The sequence below is a fragment of the Australozyma saopauloensis genome, chromosome 4, assembly GCF_035610405.1.
Source record: "Australozyma saopauloensis chromosome 4, complete sequence".
In the NCBI taxonomy this organism is placed as follows: Eukaryota; Fungi; Ascomycota; class Pichiomycetes; order Serinales; family Metschnikowiaceae; genus Australozyma; species Australozyma saopauloensis.
The window spans coordinates 847291-867045 of NC_086134.1; the positions used below are offsets into that span (position 1 = coordinate 847291).

Sequence of the window (19755 nt, forward strand, 5' to 3'; positions counted from 1 at the left end):
TATCTAGCAAGAAAATTGGCAGCATGAATACCGATCTAGGTAGAGATCAAGATCACACACGCCAGAAATCGATATTTGTACTTGACCAGTATGTTATGCCCCTCTTCATAAAGCATTGTAAAAAACTTAACGGCAAAAGAAACTTTGAAAAATCAAATTTCAACACTGAAAATGATGCTCTTAAATTTTCCTAATGACTTTTTTGCTATTTTTGTCGATTCAATTTGTAGTCTTTCCAATCGTCCAAGGTACGCATTGCCTCCTTCAAATTATCTCTTAGATTGATGTTTTCTGTTCGAAGGCGATCCAACTCATCTCTATCCTCATCAAAAAGTGCGGACTTCGGTTTCGCAAGAGGATTCTCTAATATGCTAACTATCGTTAGGATGTTCTCGTAGTTCTCATACATGCGGGCAAGAAGCGGTGCAGTAACAGTCTCAAATGGATCGACCTCACTCACCATTCCCTCAGAGACTTTGCTCATGTCCATTATTTTCAGCGGGTCGGGAATGCTGTTCGAGAAGATATTCTTCACTGCCAGATCCGCCAAGTCATTATTAAGCGTGCTGAAGTATTTGGTCAATTCGCGACAAAACAATACAAACTTTCCGTTTTCGCGGACAAGACTCTCTACTAATTCAGATAGTTGTGCTGCCATGTTTTCTTTCTCTTCCTGAAGTACTCCTTCCAAAGACCTATCCGGACTCAACTCCAGCTGTGTCTCCGAGATAATAATCGGTTTGTTGTCATATATCAAATTTGTGTTTACATTAGGAGCCCCGCCCGCAGGTTCTCGAATGCCATGAAAAGGTTTCCCGTAAGTAATTGTGGTCGATAGATTTCTGGTATCGAGGAGCTTGTCCTTCAACAATGAGATTTCGAAAGATTTCTTACGGAGTTCCACATCGAATTTGGCCTGCAAATCGCTATTCCAGCTCTTTAGCCGTGTTATTTCGTACAGCTGTGCCCGATTCTCGCGAGCCAATCTTTTACTTCTAGCTTCTAGAGTTACCTGATCAACGTGCACCTTTCTGTTCAATTTATATTCACTTGTTTGCACCAAAGTTTCGAGATGAGCAATTTTTTGTTTCATCTGCTCGAGAGATTTATCTCGTTGATCTATCGTATCCCTTAATTGACGATGTTGGAGAGTATATCTATCTAGAGACTGCGTCAATGAGTACAAAAGATTTATGACATTTTTGTCGTTGTTGTATAGGATTGGTTTGACCGATAAATTGGCCAATTTCTCCTTTTCAGGCTGATCCAGCGTCAATTGTTCCCAGTTTATTGTGGGGAACATTAGCTCCTCAGTGACAAATCCTTTCGCAACAAGAGTTGAATTGAGCAATTCTGCAGCACTCTTTATGGAGCTGACATTGAGATACTCGGCCATTGGGTCGAGGTGGTGGAGTTAAGTAGTGTTTACTTGTAGGGTATTCTGTTTATGAAATACGTGCTTATGTGCACATCTACAGGATGTACAGTGCTTATACCAGGAGACTACAAGACAATATTATCTTTTTTTTGAATCTTCAGAGATATATTTGAATATGCTTCTATCGCTACATCACTGGATAACGTATTTTTTCTAGTAGGCTATGCATTGTCGTCAGTCAGTCTGTTTAGTGGTGCTCGTCCTGCTCCTCGAAAACGAACCAGTCCTCCTCGGTAGCAGCCTCAGAGTTGGCAGCTGGAGTAGCAGTGGTCTCGACATTGGAGGCCTCGTATTGAGCAACAGCGTCAGCGTTGATCTCCTGGCTAGGAACAGCAGGCTTGGTTGGCATCTGGAATGGCTTGACGGCGTCGGCGTCAGAAGCAACCACGGATGGCTTGAATTGCTTGATTTGCTGGACGTACAATTCAGAAATCAAGTTGTTGCTTCTTGGAGTAGAAGCAAACAATCTTCTGGAAGACAAAGCGCGCTGGTTGTTAGTATGGAGTTTGAGAAAGTGATAGGAAGAGTGAGTGAATACGAGATTGGCAAATGAGAAGTCTGAGATGGGAAAGTGGAGGACTCATTGTTTGAATGAACAGATTTCAAGGGGATGAAGCATATATCGTTAAACTGGTTATGCATCATATACTGAATAGGATATCAGAGAAGGCCATTAAATTGCATGGAATGAGATAATTGACTGGTTTGCAACAAGAAGGTGTAAATCATGGAGAAAAAGACTAGTTCAATTATGCCTTCTCAATCGATATAGGGTCTTCCGATGTATGGCTTCTCCGTGATTTGTTTCCCTATACTATCTAGCATAACCATGATAAAATCGGCACATTTGAATGGAAAAAGCTATGCAAACTCGGGAATCCATTATTCTGGGACCTCTTCTTTCATTCGGACTCGTTATCTGTGGGAAATTGTGTGGATACTCATTCTAAACACTCGAACGGTCATTTCTCGGGCCACCATGGGCCAAAATTCACTGGAATTTCACTGGGACATCCGTAAAAAGGGCACGCTTCTTCTATAGATCGTGGTACATACAATCGACTGCTTGAACATGACCGTAACTTAACTAGATTGGATTGATACCGTGGTGAATTGTTAAGACATCACCGAGAGCGGAGGCGTGCGAGCACCGACTGGGGGTTGGTGGGGACTCGGTATGATTGGACAGGTTCGCAGTCACGTGACCGACTCGAACGATTTCAGTACAAGAAACAAGGTGAATTTTATTAAATTTGGATAGAAAATTATAGAGAGTATTTTTAGATGGTCTTCTTGCTATATTTTTTGTTCTTTTTCTGTTTGGTTGGCGTAGGCCAAACGGTGGTTAGATCAGGTTCAAGAAGTACTAGGAACATTCGTTCCAGAATTCGATTATCTAACGGATCATTAATGATCCCAGCTGAAGATTTGAAACATTCATTACCATTGTTCTCTCATGAACCTTCAACAAAATAAGGCGAAATTCCAAGGTTGTACTTGTTTCCTCGCCAATCATCCAATACATCATTAAATGAGATCATCAAGAAGAGGATGATCCACAGTCTTATGGATATTAATCGAATCAAATATAGAGAGAAAGATTTCATAGCATTGCAAAAACGAATCGATCCATTCAACAGAAGAAAAAAAGATTGCAGCACCACAATTTCACACATGGTCTCCCACTGCATTACTCAGTGTGGCTCTAAGTGGCTTGACTAACGTTGATCGGACGGGAAACAGTATTTTCCACTTGATATGGCCGCAACCGAAAGTTCGTTTTTTTGGTTTTATAAGAAGTTCCTTATTTGTCTAAAATTGTAATACCTTTTGTTTATGTTAGCGTTTCCTCTTATTAGAAAGTTCATTGAGTAGTTTCTACTGTTTGAGTACAAGTATGTAACTGGCACTGGGTCTCAGCTATGAACCCCCCTCACTTCAATAGCACATGTATTTCCACAATAAATTTTGGGATCAAATTCTGAGGCTGCACTTCAGAGTAGTAATGGCTGCACTACGTCGACGTTGTTATTAACATAACGTAGTGCCTATGTGTGCTAAACTAGAAGCAATTTTGCCATTGCATCTTCATCCTAATCGAAAACTTCATGCATTTAGTGCTTATTGGCTTCCGCATAAAGATCCATTTCTCTACTCCAGGGTCTTCACTACTTTGTCCCAGGATTGGGCTCTTTCAAGTGCTAATTCAGAACTCATAGTCACGGAATCACAAGCGACGACCGAACTTGTAAAACAAATAAAGAATACAAATTACACTCCTTTTTTGATTGAATTTTACAATATTATTTATATTCTCAATCTACCACTGACAACCTAAGCCTTCTCCAACCTCTATCTCAATACACATTAACCACTACCATCTCTTGTTGAAATCACATATCTACATCCTTAATCCAGCCAAATATTCTTCAATAGACAATTCCAAGAGAGGCAATCGGGAAAGCAAGATATAATTCCGCGCTAATACATAGACGACATTACCTACCCCAAACTGAGAACTGATTCGGTTTCAATTCTAAACACACACCACAAAAACACATATAGGCCATGCCGAAGTACTACTGTGATTACTGTAAATCATATCTCACCCATGACAAAATCAGTGTGAGGAAGCTGCATCTACTGGGAAAGAACCACATCAAGTTATACTGTTCTTACTACCAAACCAAGGCTACACAACTAGGCATTTGGGATCCACTGGAAACGAGTTATAGCCTCGATCTTGCCTACTTGGCCTCTCCGGCACCTGGTCCTGATGAATACGCTACTGCAAAACAACGTGAAAAGGAACGATTGTTGGTGAAGCGAGCAGAGGATGTTGAAGAGTCATTTTGTCTTCCGCCGCCGCCAACACTCCACGGAATGCCTGCGCCGCCACCTGCTGCATTGAAGCATACAGAGGAATATGTCAATCTGATAAATGTGCATGCTGCTCGTCTGAATCCAGAAATTTAGCATCATTCATGTGATATCGTATATGAAAGGGCCAGCAAAGACACGCATAGGAGCGACCGTCGAATAGATATCCTTGGGAGGTTTCTGTTGGTAGAAGTTCAGGATGATTTTATCCCGACTCTCGCAGTTCTGTTGGGGCGATACTCAGATCTTTGAGGTGGGCTGAACAGCCTCACGAAACAAATGAGGATCACAAAATTGAAAATCATTTAACGACCGCTACTAAGATCTTTCAAAGGGCTACTTGAATTGGTTTGGAGATAGCAATTCTACGCATAGGGAGTCTACAGTGGACATTGGAAAAGTTCCAATAATGCTCGATCTCTGAAAAATGGAAGTCACAATCTTTTTTCGACATATCACTGAAGCAGGATTTGTTTACGTGGTGCCATGATATCCCGATCGAGTCGTCGTTCCATTCCATAAATCGTATCGTATACATCAATAAATCCAATAGTGCACCACATCTAATATTCTAGCAAACACCATTGTTCAGTCAAACTCAAGAAAAGTAACACATTGCAATTTATCGTCTCACTTAAATCTACCACTCTCCAACAAGCACAAATCTACAATGTTTATGAATGACCGTGTATTAATACATATCACATACAACGGCAGCAGCACGCAATCACACACCAACTGCTTACAAGTCAGCATCGTCCTCATCAGGCAAAGGCATTTGAGCGGCTTGCTCCATCTCTTGTTGGTATTGCTTCAACAAGTCTTGGTCAACTTGGACCTCAGGTGGAGCCAAAGCTGGGGAGGCAACGAACTCCAATTGAGGGTTACCAACCAACTTACGGGCCAACCAAAGGAATGGCTTCTCGAAGTTGTAGTTGGACTTGGCAGAAATGTCGTAGTATTGCAAGTTCTTCTTTCTGTGGAAAGTGATGGTTCTAGCCTTGACCTTACGCTCCTTGACGTCGACCTTGTTACCACACAACACAATTGGGATGTTCTCACAAACTCTGACCAAGTCACGGTGCCAGTTAGGAACGTTCTTGTAGGTGATTCTGGAGGTAACGTCGAACATGATGATACCACATTGACCGTTGATGTAGTAACCGTCTCTCAAACCTCCGAACTTCTCCTGGCCGGCAGTGTCCCAGACGTCGAACTTCAACTCTCCGAAGTTGGTGTGGAAGCCCAATGGGTGGACCTCGACACCCAAGGTAGCAATGTACTTCTTTTCGAACTCACCAGTCAAATGTCTCTTGACGAAGGTGGTTTTACCAGTACCACCGTCTCCGACGAGGACCAATTTGAAGGTAGGGACTTCAGTAGTAGCCATGATGTCTGTGTATGTTTTTGATTTAGTGACTAGTAGTGGGGGGAGGAATTCATAACAGGGGAGAAAAAATGGGCTCGGTGATGCTGCTGCGCGCGCTGTGTGCAGGTCGCTCGTTGTTTTTTTTCCTCTTGTTTCTGTGAGAGAACAGGGTGGAGGATGGGTGCATTTAAATATATTTTTCGGATCAGGGCGGGGAGGGCGTTTGAAAAACATTTGGTGTATTATTTTTTTTTGCTTGTTTATTTAAGGTTGTGGGTGCTTCCACAGTGTATGATAAGGGGTGGATATGTTAGCGGGTGCAATAGTAGGTGTGTGGTGTAGTGTGTTGTGTTGTGAGTGTGAGTGAGGGTGAAAAATCAGGAAGCGATCATTGGATATTGGATTTATTAATTGAAATTGTCGAAGTTTTTGTTGAATACTTTTGGGTCTGGTCGATTGGGTGACACTGATCTTTGGCGTATGTCTTGTCTGGCGCTTTGGGATGAAGGGGATCAAGGCATATAAACTTTATTTTGAGATTGATAACTGTTGAATTGCTCAATTATTTTGAAATTCAGTGACAAGTTCGGAATGTTTTCTGATTTGCTCAACTTGAATGTGTTACATCATAGTCTGTAGGGAGCAGAAATCGGACATAGTATGGAACCGAAATTATTTGTCAGCCCAATTGAGTTCAAATTGATATGATCAAGTGAGACGTGAGATAATTCATGTTTACCAGCTTCATACAAATACCAAGTTCTGTTGTTCTTAGTGTTTGTCACTATGATAGCGTTTTTCACCAAATCCGCTAATTGTCTACAATTTAAATAAAAATGGATTGATTGAGCTGAAAGAAAGCGATAGAATGCACAACGAAAATGTTTCAAGCTTGTCGCAATCACAAATAAATAGACCATTAGTTATTAACCTGGAGTCATCAATATAGGATAAGTACCATGTCTGATTGTTTTGGATCTAAAAACATATTCACTGTGTAACGTCTAGCTCCAGAAATAACACACATTGTGGAACGGCCTGAATCGAAGCGTGTCCCAGACCATATCCTCAAGTATCAACTCCTAATTACAATTCACTTTACAATGTTCTTGCATACCTATCCCTCGAAAGTCACTACCTAATCCATTCAACTTCCTCGCCATGTAATTGATGTTGCAACTTGAAACTCAATACTCACAAAAGAAAAAAAAGAAAAGAAATAGCCACCCTTAGAACCGGCACTCAATACCCCAGACCAGTTATCAAATCTGCACATGTTTCCTTCAATTGGTGGTAGCGCCGCGTCTACACATGGAGCTTGTTACATAACCGGGCACGTCACCACTCCGACTCCCGAAGTGCCCACCAACACAAGCAGTCCAAACACCTCACGAGGGCCGTGCAAATGATTCTCCGGCAAAGGCGGTGCGCAAAAAAAAAGCTTTCACATTCCACATGGTTGCAGCCTCCGAACACGGCCTCGGCCAAAGATTTCCGGAATCAGCTCGAGTGGGGCTGTACGTCGCCTATGCACTGCGGCAGAGCCCACTTAGGCGCTGGATTGACATCAGCGTCAACGAAAAACAATTCTGTAGGAGCCTCTTTTCGGAGTTTGAAACCAAAACAATACCAGAATTTAATTAGAAAAGCTCCATTTTGTCTATTTCTGTGACAGAATTTCTTGAAGGTTTCGGGATCGGATTGTAGGCTTAAACGGACCTAATTTAAAGAAAAGCCGCACTGGAATTCTAAACCCATTTGGTACTAGACCAATTAGATCAATTACCCGAAACAAAGCTGTATTCCGTTGCGCACCCCGGCGCTCTCCACAGCCTGTTTGGTGCTCCAGTTTGCATCGTATGATACATTTGACAACAGAATTCCAGCAGTATGGCCCAAAACGGTGAGCAAAGCACTTGACGCCAGTGGCTTGACACGCAGCCTCCAAATATAGTTCGGCACCGAAGAAGGTTTGCTTAAGCGGGTAACATGAAAACACCGATATGGCTTAGGTAACGAGCCTCAACGAATGTTGGCAAGTATATGTGAAAGTTTATTTTTGTGCATACGATAGTGTGTGTTGAGCTGTGCATATGTATGCATATGGTATGTGTATGCGTGTGTGTAGGTGAGCGAGTATGTATGTAAGTGAGTAAGTATGTATGTAAGTTAGAAGTTGTATGTAAGTGAGAAGTTGTATGTAAGTGAGAAGTTGTATGTAAGTGAGAAAGTATGTATGGAAGTGATGTAAGCAAGTCAGTCGGCAAGTACAAACTATGAATTATTGTGTGTTTGTGTATAAATGTAAGAAACGAAAAGTGAAAGGAACACAAGAGGAAGATTTCTTGGATTTAACTATGTAATTATGCATGGATGTGCCCGTAAGACGTATGTGAGCGTGCAAGTAGCCTATACCCTACAAATGTTCCAAAAAGAACTGTGAGTAAAAAAAAAAAAAAAACAGAACAATAAGCATAAAAGACTGAAAAGACTAAAATAAACATTTCATAAAATCACCTCCGTCATGTGGTCTTCAGCTTCGGTCCCCAAAAGCTCCCGTCTCATTCTACCAACCCCAGCCTCAAAAAAGTCCGTAGATCAACGTTGCACGTCTACGGCAACGGTCCACCAATGCCGCCCATATCTATGTCCATATTTAGCCCATATACGGATCGCGCAATTTCCCACATCATTCGTACCGAAGAAACGGGGATATTGGGGGACGGCAGATACCTTTGATCGCACAGGAATTGTGCCGCAGCCGTTCGGTCCGCCGCCAACTGATTCTATTTTCGAAGCCTTGCGCAGAGCCCCCCACGCGCTGCGCTTCATCGAAACCAATCTATTTTTTTCTTCCAACAGTCTGGCATCCCTCCGGCCCATCGACTGCAAACTCCATCCCATCTTCCCAATTGGAAGGTGAGCCTCCACAATGGCGAATGGGGAGCTAACAGGCGGGATTGCAACAGCAACGATCGTAACCCCAGCCAGAGACAGGACCGTTTCCCATATTTGGCCGTCAGCCTGTATGCGTACCCATGCAGCCTCATGCACCGCCTGCAGAAAACCACACAGTCGGTAATTCTCCTGTACCCCAGCCACAAAGCCCAGGCAATGAGTGTTCCAGAGACTGCAGACAGGCGCCCACTCGCCATGCACCGTCAAGATACACCCGCCTGCATGCACGTCTCCATCCATCCCCCAAAACCTCACTTGTTCCCACGCACTCCCTAATTTAGACCCGCCGGCGTTACCTATGCTCCTGCGCTCACCACTTCTTTTTTCTTCAACTTCTAGGGAACTCTCTTGTGTTGATTCTGGACTTGTCTTCGCCAACCGTCCATCCTCCCTAAGTGTGTGTATCCACCCGCTCCGCGCCGGTTTTTTTTGTACTCCTTTCTCCGGTCTCGGGTCTTCTTTTCTTCTCCCGTTTCGTCTCTACTTCCTTGTTGTAGGAGAATATATTGGGTAGCCGCCCGTGCTCAATTGTAGACCAGAAATATCCAAATTTTAAAGGAACATCCGCACCGTCGCGATCTCTGTTTTCTGTTTGTTTTGCTCTTCTGCTCTCGTTGCTGGGTATTCTGTTGCCTGTGTTTTAGCAGCACCACCTATCGCTCCGCCAACCCCGTGGCCGAATTGTTCCGTTAGTGGTTTGGTTGTTCTCCGTTCGTGCTTGGTTCAGCTTCTTGTCCAATTAGATTGCCTGCTTTCGTACCTGTCTTATTCACACTTCCTCTTTCGCCAACCCGCGTCTGTTTAAAATCTTCCAACAATCTGCCCACCAAACATGTACCAGCGAAATAATAACTCAAACCCAAGACTTGCATCGGCCCTGGGCGGCCCTTATGCCAGCAGCTCTCGAAATATTCTGAGATCCAGAGGCGGTTCGCTGCAACACCTTCACCAAGACCTCTCCATGTATAATGCACACGACTATGCGCCGCTAGGCCCACAACTAGTGCTGCAACACGCTCATGCCCATGCCCATGTGCCTGCTCACGCGCCCTACTACTTGTATCCGGGCCTGATACCCATGACTCCAGCAGAGTTCCCATTCACACCCATGCTTCCATCCAATTTGTTGGCCACGCCGTCTCCGTACATGGGCCATGCGACATTTCTCCCGCTGCAGCCTCCTCTGCCACGCCATAATTCTCATCTGTCGCGTGCGTTTCCCGTGTACCAGCCGCCCCATGGATACGCCAGCCCCGCCATGGGCTCAGCCCCACCTTTCCTACGGGCCCATTCTCTGCCGGTGTTGCCATATTTGGCCCAACATGCATCGAACCATAATAGCATCGAACACTTAAAATTGTCGCGAACGGTCATGTTGCGCTTCATCAGCAAAGATGTCTCCTTGTCAGATCTTTTGGATGCCATAGACGTCGGTCCTATCGAGTACTGTAAAATGTTCAGTGTTCCTTGTCCCGCATGGCTCAAACCACAAGACGAAGTCAAGTCCTGTAGCATTTCATTTGTCAATACCCAGATCTCCCTTTATTTCGTCCAGAAATACGCAAAGAACCACAGCAACTTGCGTCTTCTCCGAGAAAAATTGCACAACTCAAAACACCTCCAGATCTCTCTCAATGAGTCGGTGGGAAGCAATATAAACAACCAGGATCTCATCAAGGTGAAGACTCTCAACTATATTCACGAATTCAATGCTTCCAGAGCACTTCTGTTCGCCATTTCTAAAGATGACGATGCTGCTTCCCAAGAAATTTTGGAGGACAACATCCGTGCAAAGTGCTCTCGCTTTGGTGAGATTGAACATTTGAGTCTCGTGCCTGGAGACGCAGAGATTGAGGTTACTCTTCACTTCACCTCAATTGACTCCTCGATTAAAGCATACGAACACATCAAAAAACGGTTGACTCCCAGTATAAAGGAAGACAAAACAGAAGACTTGAAGTTTATCTCCGTAGACTTCGCCCAGGATCGTTGCGATCGTCTGGACATTCATTCCGAACATCTTCAAAGAAAGAGCGCTCCCACTTCACATTCTGTATCTTCCACTTCTCTCGCTAATCATTCATACGTGAAGAAACGTCTGACTCGCTCAAGATCTCACCTGTCGGAGATGCCAGACGATTCATACGCCGAGACCGTCGATTCTGCACATTCCAGTCATTCAGGAGGACAAAGAAGCTCGAGCTCCAAAGGCCTTGCTTCTGTGAGTGAAACTCTCGAAAATTATGCTCTGCAGGGCATCGATGGTTCTACAGCATTGGACTCCTTCGTTCGTGACGATGACTTGGTATCCGTTTCCTCAAGCAACTCCGAGGGCCTTCTCAATTCATTGCACGGGGACTTAAACGACCCATTCACCAAAAGCACTTCTTATCTGTATTTGGCGCGGCTGGCTGCGTCGCTTTCTTCTCTCAACTATGAGGGTTCCAATCACCACAGCAGTGCCAGTGGTGCTGGAGCTCCAGTAGTCCCTTTCGTGCAACATCCCCAATTAGATCCTGCTAATGCACAAAATAGAACTCTCTTTTTGGGAAACTTGCATCCAAGTACCACAGTTGAGGAAATTGCTAATAATGTTCGCGCTGGTGGTTTGGTCGAGTGGATTAAATCCTACCCCGGCAAAAGAATCTGCTTTATTACTTTCATAGACCCTGCTGCCGCCCTCAAGTTCTTCATGATGCACCAGGTGTATCATCAGTTGGTTATTCATGGCAATGAGGTATGTGTCAAATGGGGAAAGAATCACTCTGGACCTTTGAATCGTGACATTGCTTTGGCGGTGACTGCTGGTGCCTCCAGAAACGTATACATTGGATACAGAAAAGGCAAGGACCGTAGCACCGGAGTGGTGATGCCAGACGAAGACGAACTTCGTCGTGATTTCGCTCGTTTCGGTGAGATTGAACAAGTCAACTTCTATCATAAAAAAAATTGTGGATTTGTCAATTTTCTCAACATTGCAGACGCAATTGAACTTGTTGACAACTTCAAGTCAGGCGATGAAGGGAAAATAACTCAACGTATTGGCGATTCTGGCGATTTCTTCAGAAAGTACAGTCAGTTTAACATCAGTTTTGGTAAAGACAGATGTGGAAATCCCTTGAAATTTAGTTTCAAGAAAAGAGATCCGCAGAGTGTTGGTGAAGATCCCGATTCTGCATCTGGCCCTGCTGCCCGATCTGGCAGTCCAGATCGTCTCGAATCAATTGATCAAGAAGCGGCAATGGTCTTTGGTATTCTGACTGATGCACCCTCTGAGGAGACTGACGGAGCAGATGATACAAAAGAGAGTATTAAGACTCCGAAGAAAGCCGGTAAGTACGAGAGACACTATGTGACCTCTGACACTGATGTGTTCTACTCTGCTCAAAAGTTTGGGCCGGGACATCAGAAATTCAAACCTCTTGACAGTGGTAGAGTTGGAGCATTTGAGAATGCATCTCAGCCTGAGAGGGATGAGCATGAAGTCAGTGATCTCACTGTTACAGACAATGACTTGGACGTCCTGTCAGATGACGAAGGAAGCGTCCTTGAAGATGAGGATATTTCCATTATCATCGGCACAGGCAGCCCCAAGAAACACAAGCCAAAAAAAATGTATCGCCACGAAAAAGTATTCCACAACAAACTGGGCTATTTCGATGATATTCGAGACGCCCCGATTTCTTCTGCAATCTATGGCCAGTTTGCCCCTCCTATTGACCACCGTCATCACCATTACCCAGTCCAACATGCGGCCTATCCTCCCTCAGAGAGAATGATGCCCGGTCGCTCATTCTCAGCGGATTTCAGACCCCCATCAAGCCACCGCAGCTTTTCATCTGGATCCCAGGTCATGGCAGACTACTTAGCTAAGTCTAACCAGGACCAGGTCCTCTACTCATCATTATACTCGAACCCTAATCACATGCATATGGATACTCATGGCGAGCGCAGAAGACCAACTAAACGTTCGTCAAAGGCAGAACCTGGGCATTAAATACCTGTTATGGTATGAACACTTATAGATCGTCATATGGATTCATGATTTGTCGAATATGTTTATACGGTCTTCTAATAGTAATCTCAGAATAAACAAGTCAAAATTACATAATAATATTATAATACATACTCAATTGACTTCCTTGTTTTACGAAGGGGTTTCAACAACCGCAGCGTATGTCCCTCCAACGGCGCCGATGACACCGAAAACAACACCAACAGCAGTAAGTCCTCTCAGATAGATGGACATCTCTTCCTTGTTGAACTTCATGTGGAACAATAATGGAAGGGTGACACAGATTGTGAAACAGATGGCGCTTCCAAAGAAAGCCATAATCTGGCCAAAGGAAGTGAATAGGATGGACATAACAAAAACAAGCGAAAGGACAATTATACGCGCGAAAATGGCTTTAACAGGACTCTCAGATGCACGGGATCCGTTCTTGTAGGTAATGAATTCGGATTCTTTTGAAGGGATGAGTCTTTCAGCAACCGTGATCACAGGACGCACAATAAGAGCCAATTTCGAAGCCAGAAGTAGACCGAGAAGGGTACAACAAGCTGGACTCACCCAGTCAGGGTATGCCTTGTTTGACATGAGGTTCTTTGTGAGAGAGTCCTTCGCATCCGCGCCGAACATCAAGTAACCAACTGCACCAATTGCATAGTCCAGCAAGAAGGTAAACAGAAACGCAGAATTGCAGCACATGTCGTACTTCCTAGGATGGCGCATGTCTCTGTACAATTCAGGGAAAACAGGGTGACCACCCCAGGGCGCCATGAACAAACCCCAACTGAGAAGGATATCCAGAAAAGAGGAAGGCCACAAGGAGGTGGCGGCAGGATAGAGCAACGAGCCAGGGGTTTTCGTCGAGAAAAAGCCACAAATCCCAACACAGACCAACACAGCGCCGGAACACATGACTCCAAACAAACTGATGAAAGACACAGTCGATAAAGGAAGAAACGACGTGACAAAGGTCACTGCCACGATTAAGAGCTTGAAGACGACGGCGTTGACGCGAGGAAAGAGAATTGAAAAGGAGTCAGCGAAGATTAAGACCAAGGACAAGAGCGCACCCAAAAGATCCAAGGTGAAGGTGAACGTAGCGAAGGCGTGGAACTTACTGCCGCCGTACGCATACGCAATGTCTCCATACGAAAACAAGTGCTTGTTCTTACGCAAGATCAGGCCCAAGATTTTGGCGGTTTTACTGGTCACCCATGCCACCAAGCACAACTGCACCGTCGCCAACACCCATCCCGTGAGCCGGAACGCAAATGGAAGCGAGAGCATGGCAATGCCCATGAGCGTGTTTACAGAGTTGAATATCGTTTGTGGAGCGGTGGAGGAGCCGAACCCGATTACGGTGGATGAGATACTCTCACGCCGGCTAGCCGTTCTATGCAAGGGCTCAGCAACGGCGGTTTCCTCATCATGGGGAAAGTCGAAATTACGGAACTGTTCGCTACAGCCCCCTCCCTGTCTATGACTATGGGCTGTCGATCCATAGCTCGAAGCACCCTTCCCAGAAGTCCCGTTGGCGCCAGCATACGGCAATACCGGCTGAGGAGAGGTACATGGCGACAAGTCTCCCGAAGCCTGGCCCTCATACATGGAAGCGCCGTCGTTCACGGCCTGTTCCATGTAGATGTGGGCTCTTTGAAGCGAGGAAGCGAAATTGGTGATGGAGTTTGGGCCGCCTATGTCCAAAAACGACTGTCTTCGGGCAGCGCCGCCTTCGCCGTTGTGGCCGCCTGCAGACATAGTGGATGAGATGGCGATGAGGTTGGAAAAGTGGAGGTGGTGTGGTTTCTAGAAGGGCATCATGGATTCGGATGTATTAGCTGTGTGTAGGTGCGCGCAGAGGTGCTGTGCGGCGGCTAACGGTTTCAGGTGAGACATCGTTTGGAGAGATGAGCGGGTGTATTTTTTTTGGGGGATTTATATTGGAGAGTGGAGTGGGTGGTAGGTATTGAATGTGATGTGAGTTTGTGTAGTTTTGGTTTGATTTCTTATTATGTTGTGTAGTTGAGTATTGGAGTATGACTGAAGGATACTCAAGGAAGTCCTTGAGGGGGGAGGAATACAGTGGGGATAGAGACCAATTAAATTTTTTTGAGATCAGATTGGGTACAGGTATATCGATAGAAACTTTCATCGGTTGGAAATTGGGTATGGGTCATGGCGCCTAACCCTAATTAGTCCATCCACTCGAGGGAGAATTAACACAGAGACATTCTAAAACAGCTCATTTCAGAAAGACCGTCACAATAGTCACAAGCTTCTCAATCTTCTTTTCTATCTCTTTATTCTAACCCCTACAGCATTTCTATAACACAATGTATTGATGGATGATGCAGAGAGCCCTCCGGGCCCGTAAAAATATACAGTGGTATCTAGCCTAGGCAGCGATGTTGGTCTGGATGTCGTCCTCGTACTCAATCTCGACATGTCCACGTCTCTTCTTTCTCTTCTTGTCGCCAGCAGCACCGCTCCCGCTTCTCTTGTCTCCCTTCTTGGTCTCGGTTTCGCTGTCGTTGTCGCTCTCATTGTCGGAGCTGGAGTCGTCACCCAACCACTTCTCCAAATCCTCCATGTCGACCAACTCGTCGTCTCCGTCGTCTTCAACATACTCAACTTGGCCAAAGTCCTCTTCGTCACCAGACTCCAACACAACGTCGTCATCCTCATCGAACTCCTCCTCTTCATCGTCGACCTCGTCAACCTTCCCGAGAACCTTCTTCCAGATCTTCTCGTCGACATTCAATGGCTTGTCACCGTAGGCACCACTCTTCAATCTATCCAACAACTCCTTCTCAATAGCCTTCTCGATTCTGGCGGCAGCCAAGGCCTTGCGCTCTCTGTTCTCCTCTCTACGCTTGATCTTGGGCTTGATTCCCACGTAATGACGTTCCTCTTCACGCATCGCTAGTCTCTTTTCAGTGACTGCAACCTGGGTCAACCGGGTCAATCTCTGCTTACATTTGTTGATCAAGAACTCCTGCCAGTATTGCAAGTGGTGGTCGACCTGCTCCAAGGCCTTGGTGTAGTTTTTCAGCAATTTGACTCTCTCCCAAAGCTTTGCAGGCATGTGTGCTCTTTCGGCAGTTTTCATGTAGAGGTACAACTTACCCTCGACGTTTTTGACCGTGGCGTAACGAGCGTTGGCCAATGGACATGTTTGGCGCGAACACAAACCGCTGACGTTGTATTCGTTACGGCAGAAGTCCTGGCCCTTGCCTGGTTTGATTTTGAAGGAACAGAACTTGTCATTGATCACCGACCAGATGAGATCGTCAGACATGGTGGCGGGATTAAATGGATGCAATAATTAAGGGTCTGAAATGAAATAAAGGGAAAAGAAAATCTGTGCTTTGTGCTGCACTTGTGGAGGTGTGGTTCTGCTGTAGGTCAAATGTGATGTACCCTCAAAAAAAAATGGAGATGAGCATCCCTCTACCTGCATCTGAGGGAGATGTCCATGAAGAATGTGGAAATCAAATCGGATTGGGAAAGCAATGATTTTTTTTTCTTAGAATGGTTTCATTCTTGTCTCAGGAAGTTTTTTAGTTTTTGCTTTTGTATTGTCGCAAATCATTGTTTTATTGTTTGCTTTGTTTTAGTCTGTATGTCATTGGCTGCGTCGGTGTGATAAAACATAACAGACATTGGAATAGTTGTGAGCCTCCTTAGGATTTTTTGTTGTTTGATTCGATTGTAATTATCAATGCTCGCTTCAATTTGTGGCGTTACTTATTGCACATGTAACTCTTTCGAGACTCAAGAACCAGCCAAGTTATGTCGTGGGAGTGGTGGAGAGCTTGCCGAAATAAAACAAACTGGTTCGCTTACTATTCGTGGGAATTGAGAGACTGACTCACTTCCTATATTTTGGGACTTAGAACTTCCTCAAGTAGATGTTCGAGATTGCAGTCCACTGCGACTATCTTGAAGACCAATTTCTGCAAAAGAAGGGATGAGCTTTCGTTCACACAGATCCGGAATATAGTGATCAGTAGAAGCAGACCAAATCATTCAATACATCTAGATAACTCTTGTGCAATTGATCAGCGCCAGCTATGGAAACGTAGTTTGTCTAAACTCACCTCAAAAACCACCATCTCGGCATATTCCACACCTAGATTCACAGTCTTAATTTAAATGGCTTCACAGGAACTTGTGGTTTCACTCTCGCAGCCCGAGGACCAATCGCAGTCTTGAATACACCAGGTCTCTTCTGACTAGCCAACCGTGAAAACGCCATCAACGTCACTACGACCTGGTACGGATCCTTTCTCTCGAACAAGTCGATCGTCTGGAAAATCTCATCATGAGCTACACCGACCATCTCGCAGAATTGCAAGAAGAACATGATGTTTTCCATCTGAACAAATGGCATCCTCGAGTTACGGCATTTGGCCGTCGGCGACAGGTCTAGGCCGTACTTGTTCCCAATTTGACAAAGCAATTGTCCATCCTTGAGGATGTCTACAAGATCTGCACCCGCGTCGGTGTATTCTCTCTGTTTTTCGTTCGAGACATTCAAAACCTCGAAGATCCACGCCAAAACCTCCTTTTGCGTATTTTTGTACTTTTCAGCCCTGGAAGCTCCAACATCTTGATCGATATTGGTGGCCGCCGATTGGGTAGCGGGGTCGAATTCAGAGGTGTACTTCATTTTTGCTAGTACCAGTATAGATAAGACTGTGGATAACAATGAGGTACTAAAGTGTGTAAACACAAAAACTAATTTCGTTGGAAATTTGATTATCAACTAATTGTAAATTATTCGTAGTATTTGTGCATTCACTCAATTGGCAAAGATGACTGTTCATTAGTTATTTGAGATTGAATTATACATTTCTACAACGTCTTTAACGACACAAAGCTGTGAATAACCGGTTCTTGTTTTGATAGTCGATCATCATAAATTAACATGAAAATGCTACTTATACTTTTTATGCTATTTCTGCAAGTAGATCTCTTACTCCAGTTCTTAGGGATTGTACAACTCTATCAAATGACTTCATAGCGTCTATTATCTAAAATACATGAGCACACACATCTAGTTGTGCAATTTTTTCTCATAAGAGTGCAAACCGTGAACACCACCCTCCAATTGAGCAGAGGCAGTTCTGAACTCGAATCTGACCTCACCACCGTAAACGGCAGCTCTCAATTCCTCGCAAGACTGGACACCAATGTCTTGCAAAGAGTGCTGCAAACCGTTGAACAAGTATGGAATGAACTTGGTGATCGAACCCTTGTCGACAACGGAACCAGAAACACCTTGAGCGACCAAAACCTTGTCGGACTCGGAGAAGTAACGAGAGGTAGAGGCGTTGGCGTTGGTGGAGGTTTGTTGCATGGCATCGATGGAACCCATACCACGGTAGGTCTTCAATCTCTTACCGTCACGGTAGAAGTAGTCACCTGGGGTCTCGGTGGTACCAGCCAACAAACCACCCATCATCACACAGGAAGCACCCAAAGCCAAGGCCTTGGTGATGTGTCCGATGTTACCAATACCACCATCGGCGATACATGGAACACCGAATTGGCTTGCGAACTCGCAGACGTTGTAGACGGCGGTACCTTGAGGTCTACCACAGGCCATAACCTCTTGGGTGATACAGATGGAACCAGAACCCATACCGATTCTCAAACCATCGGCACCAGCCTCAATCAACAAAGCAGCTTGCTCTCTGGTAACGACGTTACCGGCAATGACTTGCAATTCAGGGTAGGTGGCCTTGATCCACTTGATCATGTCCAATTGGAAAACGGAAGAACCGTTAGAGGAGTCCAAGATGACGACGTCCAAACCAGCCTCAACCAACTTGGTCAATCTCTCTCTGTCAGCTTGGATGGTACCGATAGCAGCACCACACAACAATTGCTTGGAGTGGAAAGACTTGGAGGCGTCTGGGTAGTTTTGGTTCTTTTGCAAGTCGGTCAAAGAGATGAGGGAGACCAAATTACCGGCCTCGTCAACAATTGGCAACTTACCCTTCTTGGAGGTTCTCAACAAAGAGTTACCCTCGGCCAAAGTGATGCCCTTCTTGGCGGTGATCAAGTCGGTGGTCATAACTTCGGAGATGATGGTGGAGTCGTCCTCGTGGAATTGAACGTCACGGGAGGTGACAATACCAACAAGCTTGGAGCCTGGCTTACCGGCCTCTGAAAGTTAGTATAAAGGTTCAATGTCAAGTCAAAGAATTGCGGAGTCTCGAGTTTTGCTTCAGGTAAAAAGTTGTCCTCAACATCGTTTGATGTTATTCGGTAGAACGAAAGTTATAAAATGAGTTTGATCATCAGAATGCAAAGGTTGAAAGAGGGAGAGAGAATTGGGAAAGAGGGATCGAGGGAGAGAGAAATTGGAAATAAAAAAAAGAAAGAGAATCACTCGCCAATTAGAAAATTGGAGAGAGTAGATGGAGACTTCGCAAATGAGGGGAATATTTCACATACCAGTAACAGGGAAGGAAGAGAAACCAACTTGCTTCTTCAAAGCCTTGAGCTCACCAACAGTGATCTCAGGGCTAACCACAATAGGGTCGTTGATGAAACCGTTTTCGAACTTCTTGACCTTACGCACCATCTCAGCTTGCTCCTCAGCGGAACAGTTGTGGTGGATGATACCAATGCCTCCCAAAAGAGACATGTGGATGGCCATGTTCTCCTCGGTGACAGTGTCCATAGGGGAAGACACAAAAGGGGACTTCAACGAGATCTTCTTGGTCAATTTGGACTCCAACTTGACGGCGGAAGATGGGAAGTTGATCAAACCAGGCAAGACCAAAAAGTCATTGTAGGTCAAACCACCAAAGTTGGCGGAGTCGATCAAAGTCTTGACGTCGAGTCCGTCTTTTTTAGCGTAAGAGGCCAAGTGAGCGGTGGCGTTTGAGCAGTCCAAAACCATTGTGATCGAGGTTGCCAAAAGGAAAAATTGGAGCTGGGCAGATGAGCGGCTTTTTATAGGAGCGATGGCGTACTGCAGACAGCACCAGATGCTCATCCATCCGTCTCTAGCAATATGCAGGTCACATTACCCGTTTGTGGTAAGTCATCGTGTGTTGAGTGACATTTTATGAGATTTGAACTAGA

At 45.0% G+C, this 19755-nt stretch overlaps 10 protein-coding genes across 10 annotated transcripts; 2 read left to right on the forward strand and 8 right to left on the reverse strand.

Annotated features, from left to right (window-relative positions):
* Positions 1 to 205: 205 nt before the first annotated feature.
* Positions 206 to 1396, reverse strand: PUMCH_003424 (uncharacterized protein; the record flags this gene model as incomplete). Its single annotated transcript, XM_063022391.1, has 1 exon — positions 206 to 1396. One exon carries the CDS (start codon positions 1394 to 1396, stop codon positions 206 to 208), a length of 1191 nt encoding a protein of 396 aa, XP_062878461.1.
* A 229-nt stretch (positions 1397 to 1625) lies between these two features.
* Positions 1626 to 1787, reverse strand: PUMCH_003425 (uncharacterized protein; the record flags this gene model as incomplete). The annotated part of the gene is made up of 1 exon (XM_063022392.1): positions 1626 to 1787. One exon carries the CDS (start codon positions 1785 to 1787, stop codon positions 1626 to 1628), a length of 162 nt encoding a protein of 53 aa, XP_062878462.1.
* A 2219-nt stretch (positions 1788 to 4006) lies between these two features.
* Positions 4007 to 4414, forward strand: PUMCH_003426 (uncharacterized protein; the record flags this gene model as incomplete). The annotated part of the gene is made up of 1 exon (XM_063022393.1): positions 4007 to 4414. The coding sequence occupies one exon, from the start codon at positions 4007 to 4009 to the stop codon at positions 4412 to 4414; it is 408 nt and encodes a 135-aa protein (XP_062878463.1).
* Positions 4415 to 5060: 646 nt separating this feature from the next.
* PUMCH_003427 (uncharacterized protein) lies at positions 5061 to 5921 on the reverse strand (the record flags this gene model as incomplete). The annotated part of the gene is made up of 1 exon (XM_063022394.1): positions 5061 to 5921. The coding sequence occupies one exon, from the start codon at positions 5919 to 5921 to the stop codon at positions 5061 to 5063; it is 861 nt and encodes a 286-aa protein (XP_062878464.1).
* A 2364-nt stretch (positions 5922 to 8285) lies between these two features.
* On the reverse strand, positions 8286 to 8885 carry PUMCH_003428 (uncharacterized protein; the record flags this gene model as incomplete). Its single annotated transcript, XM_063022395.1, has 1 exon — positions 8286 to 8885. The coding sequence occupies one exon, from the start codon at positions 8883 to 8885 to the stop codon at positions 8286 to 8288; it is 600 nt and encodes a 199-aa protein (XP_062878465.1).
* Positions 8886 to 9477: 592 nt separating this feature from the next.
* On the forward strand, positions 9478 to 12642 carry PUMCH_003429 (uncharacterized protein; the record flags this gene model as incomplete). Its single annotated transcript, XM_063022396.1, has 1 exon — positions 9478 to 12642. One exon carries the CDS (start codon positions 9478 to 9480, stop codon positions 12640 to 12642), a length of 3165 nt encoding a protein of 1054 aa, XP_062878466.1.
* A 150-nt stretch (positions 12643 to 12792) lies between these two features.
* PUMCH_003430 (uncharacterized protein) lies at positions 12793 to 14412 on the reverse strand (the record flags this gene model as incomplete). Its single annotated transcript, XM_063022397.1, has 1 exon — positions 12793 to 14412. The coding sequence occupies one exon, from the start codon at positions 14410 to 14412 to the stop codon at positions 12793 to 12795; it is 1620 nt and encodes a 539-aa protein (XP_062878467.1).
* A 637-nt stretch (positions 14413 to 15049) lies between these two features.
* Positions 15050 to 15952, reverse strand: PUMCH_003431 (uncharacterized protein; the record flags this gene model as incomplete). Its single annotated transcript, XM_063022398.1, has 1 exon — positions 15050 to 15952. One exon carries the CDS (start codon positions 15950 to 15952, stop codon positions 15050 to 15052), a length of 903 nt encoding a protein of 300 aa, XP_062878468.1.
* An 840-nt stretch (positions 15953 to 16792) lies between these two features.
* Positions 16793 to 17326, reverse strand: PUMCH_003432 (uncharacterized protein; the record flags this gene model as incomplete). The annotated part of the gene is made up of 1 exon (XM_063022399.1): positions 16793 to 17326. One exon carries the CDS (start codon positions 17324 to 17326, stop codon positions 16793 to 16795), a length of 534 nt encoding a protein of 177 aa, XP_062878469.1.
* Positions 17327 to 17713: 387 nt separating this feature from the next.
* On the reverse strand, positions 17714 to 18736 carry PUMCH_003433 (uncharacterized protein; the record flags this gene model as incomplete). Its single annotated transcript, XM_063022400.1, has 1 exon — positions 17714 to 18736. The coding sequence occupies one exon, from the start codon at positions 18734 to 18736 to the stop codon at positions 17714 to 17716; it is 1023 nt and encodes a 340-aa protein (XP_062878470.1).
* Between the last annotated feature and the right edge of the window lie 1019 nt (positions 18737 to 19755).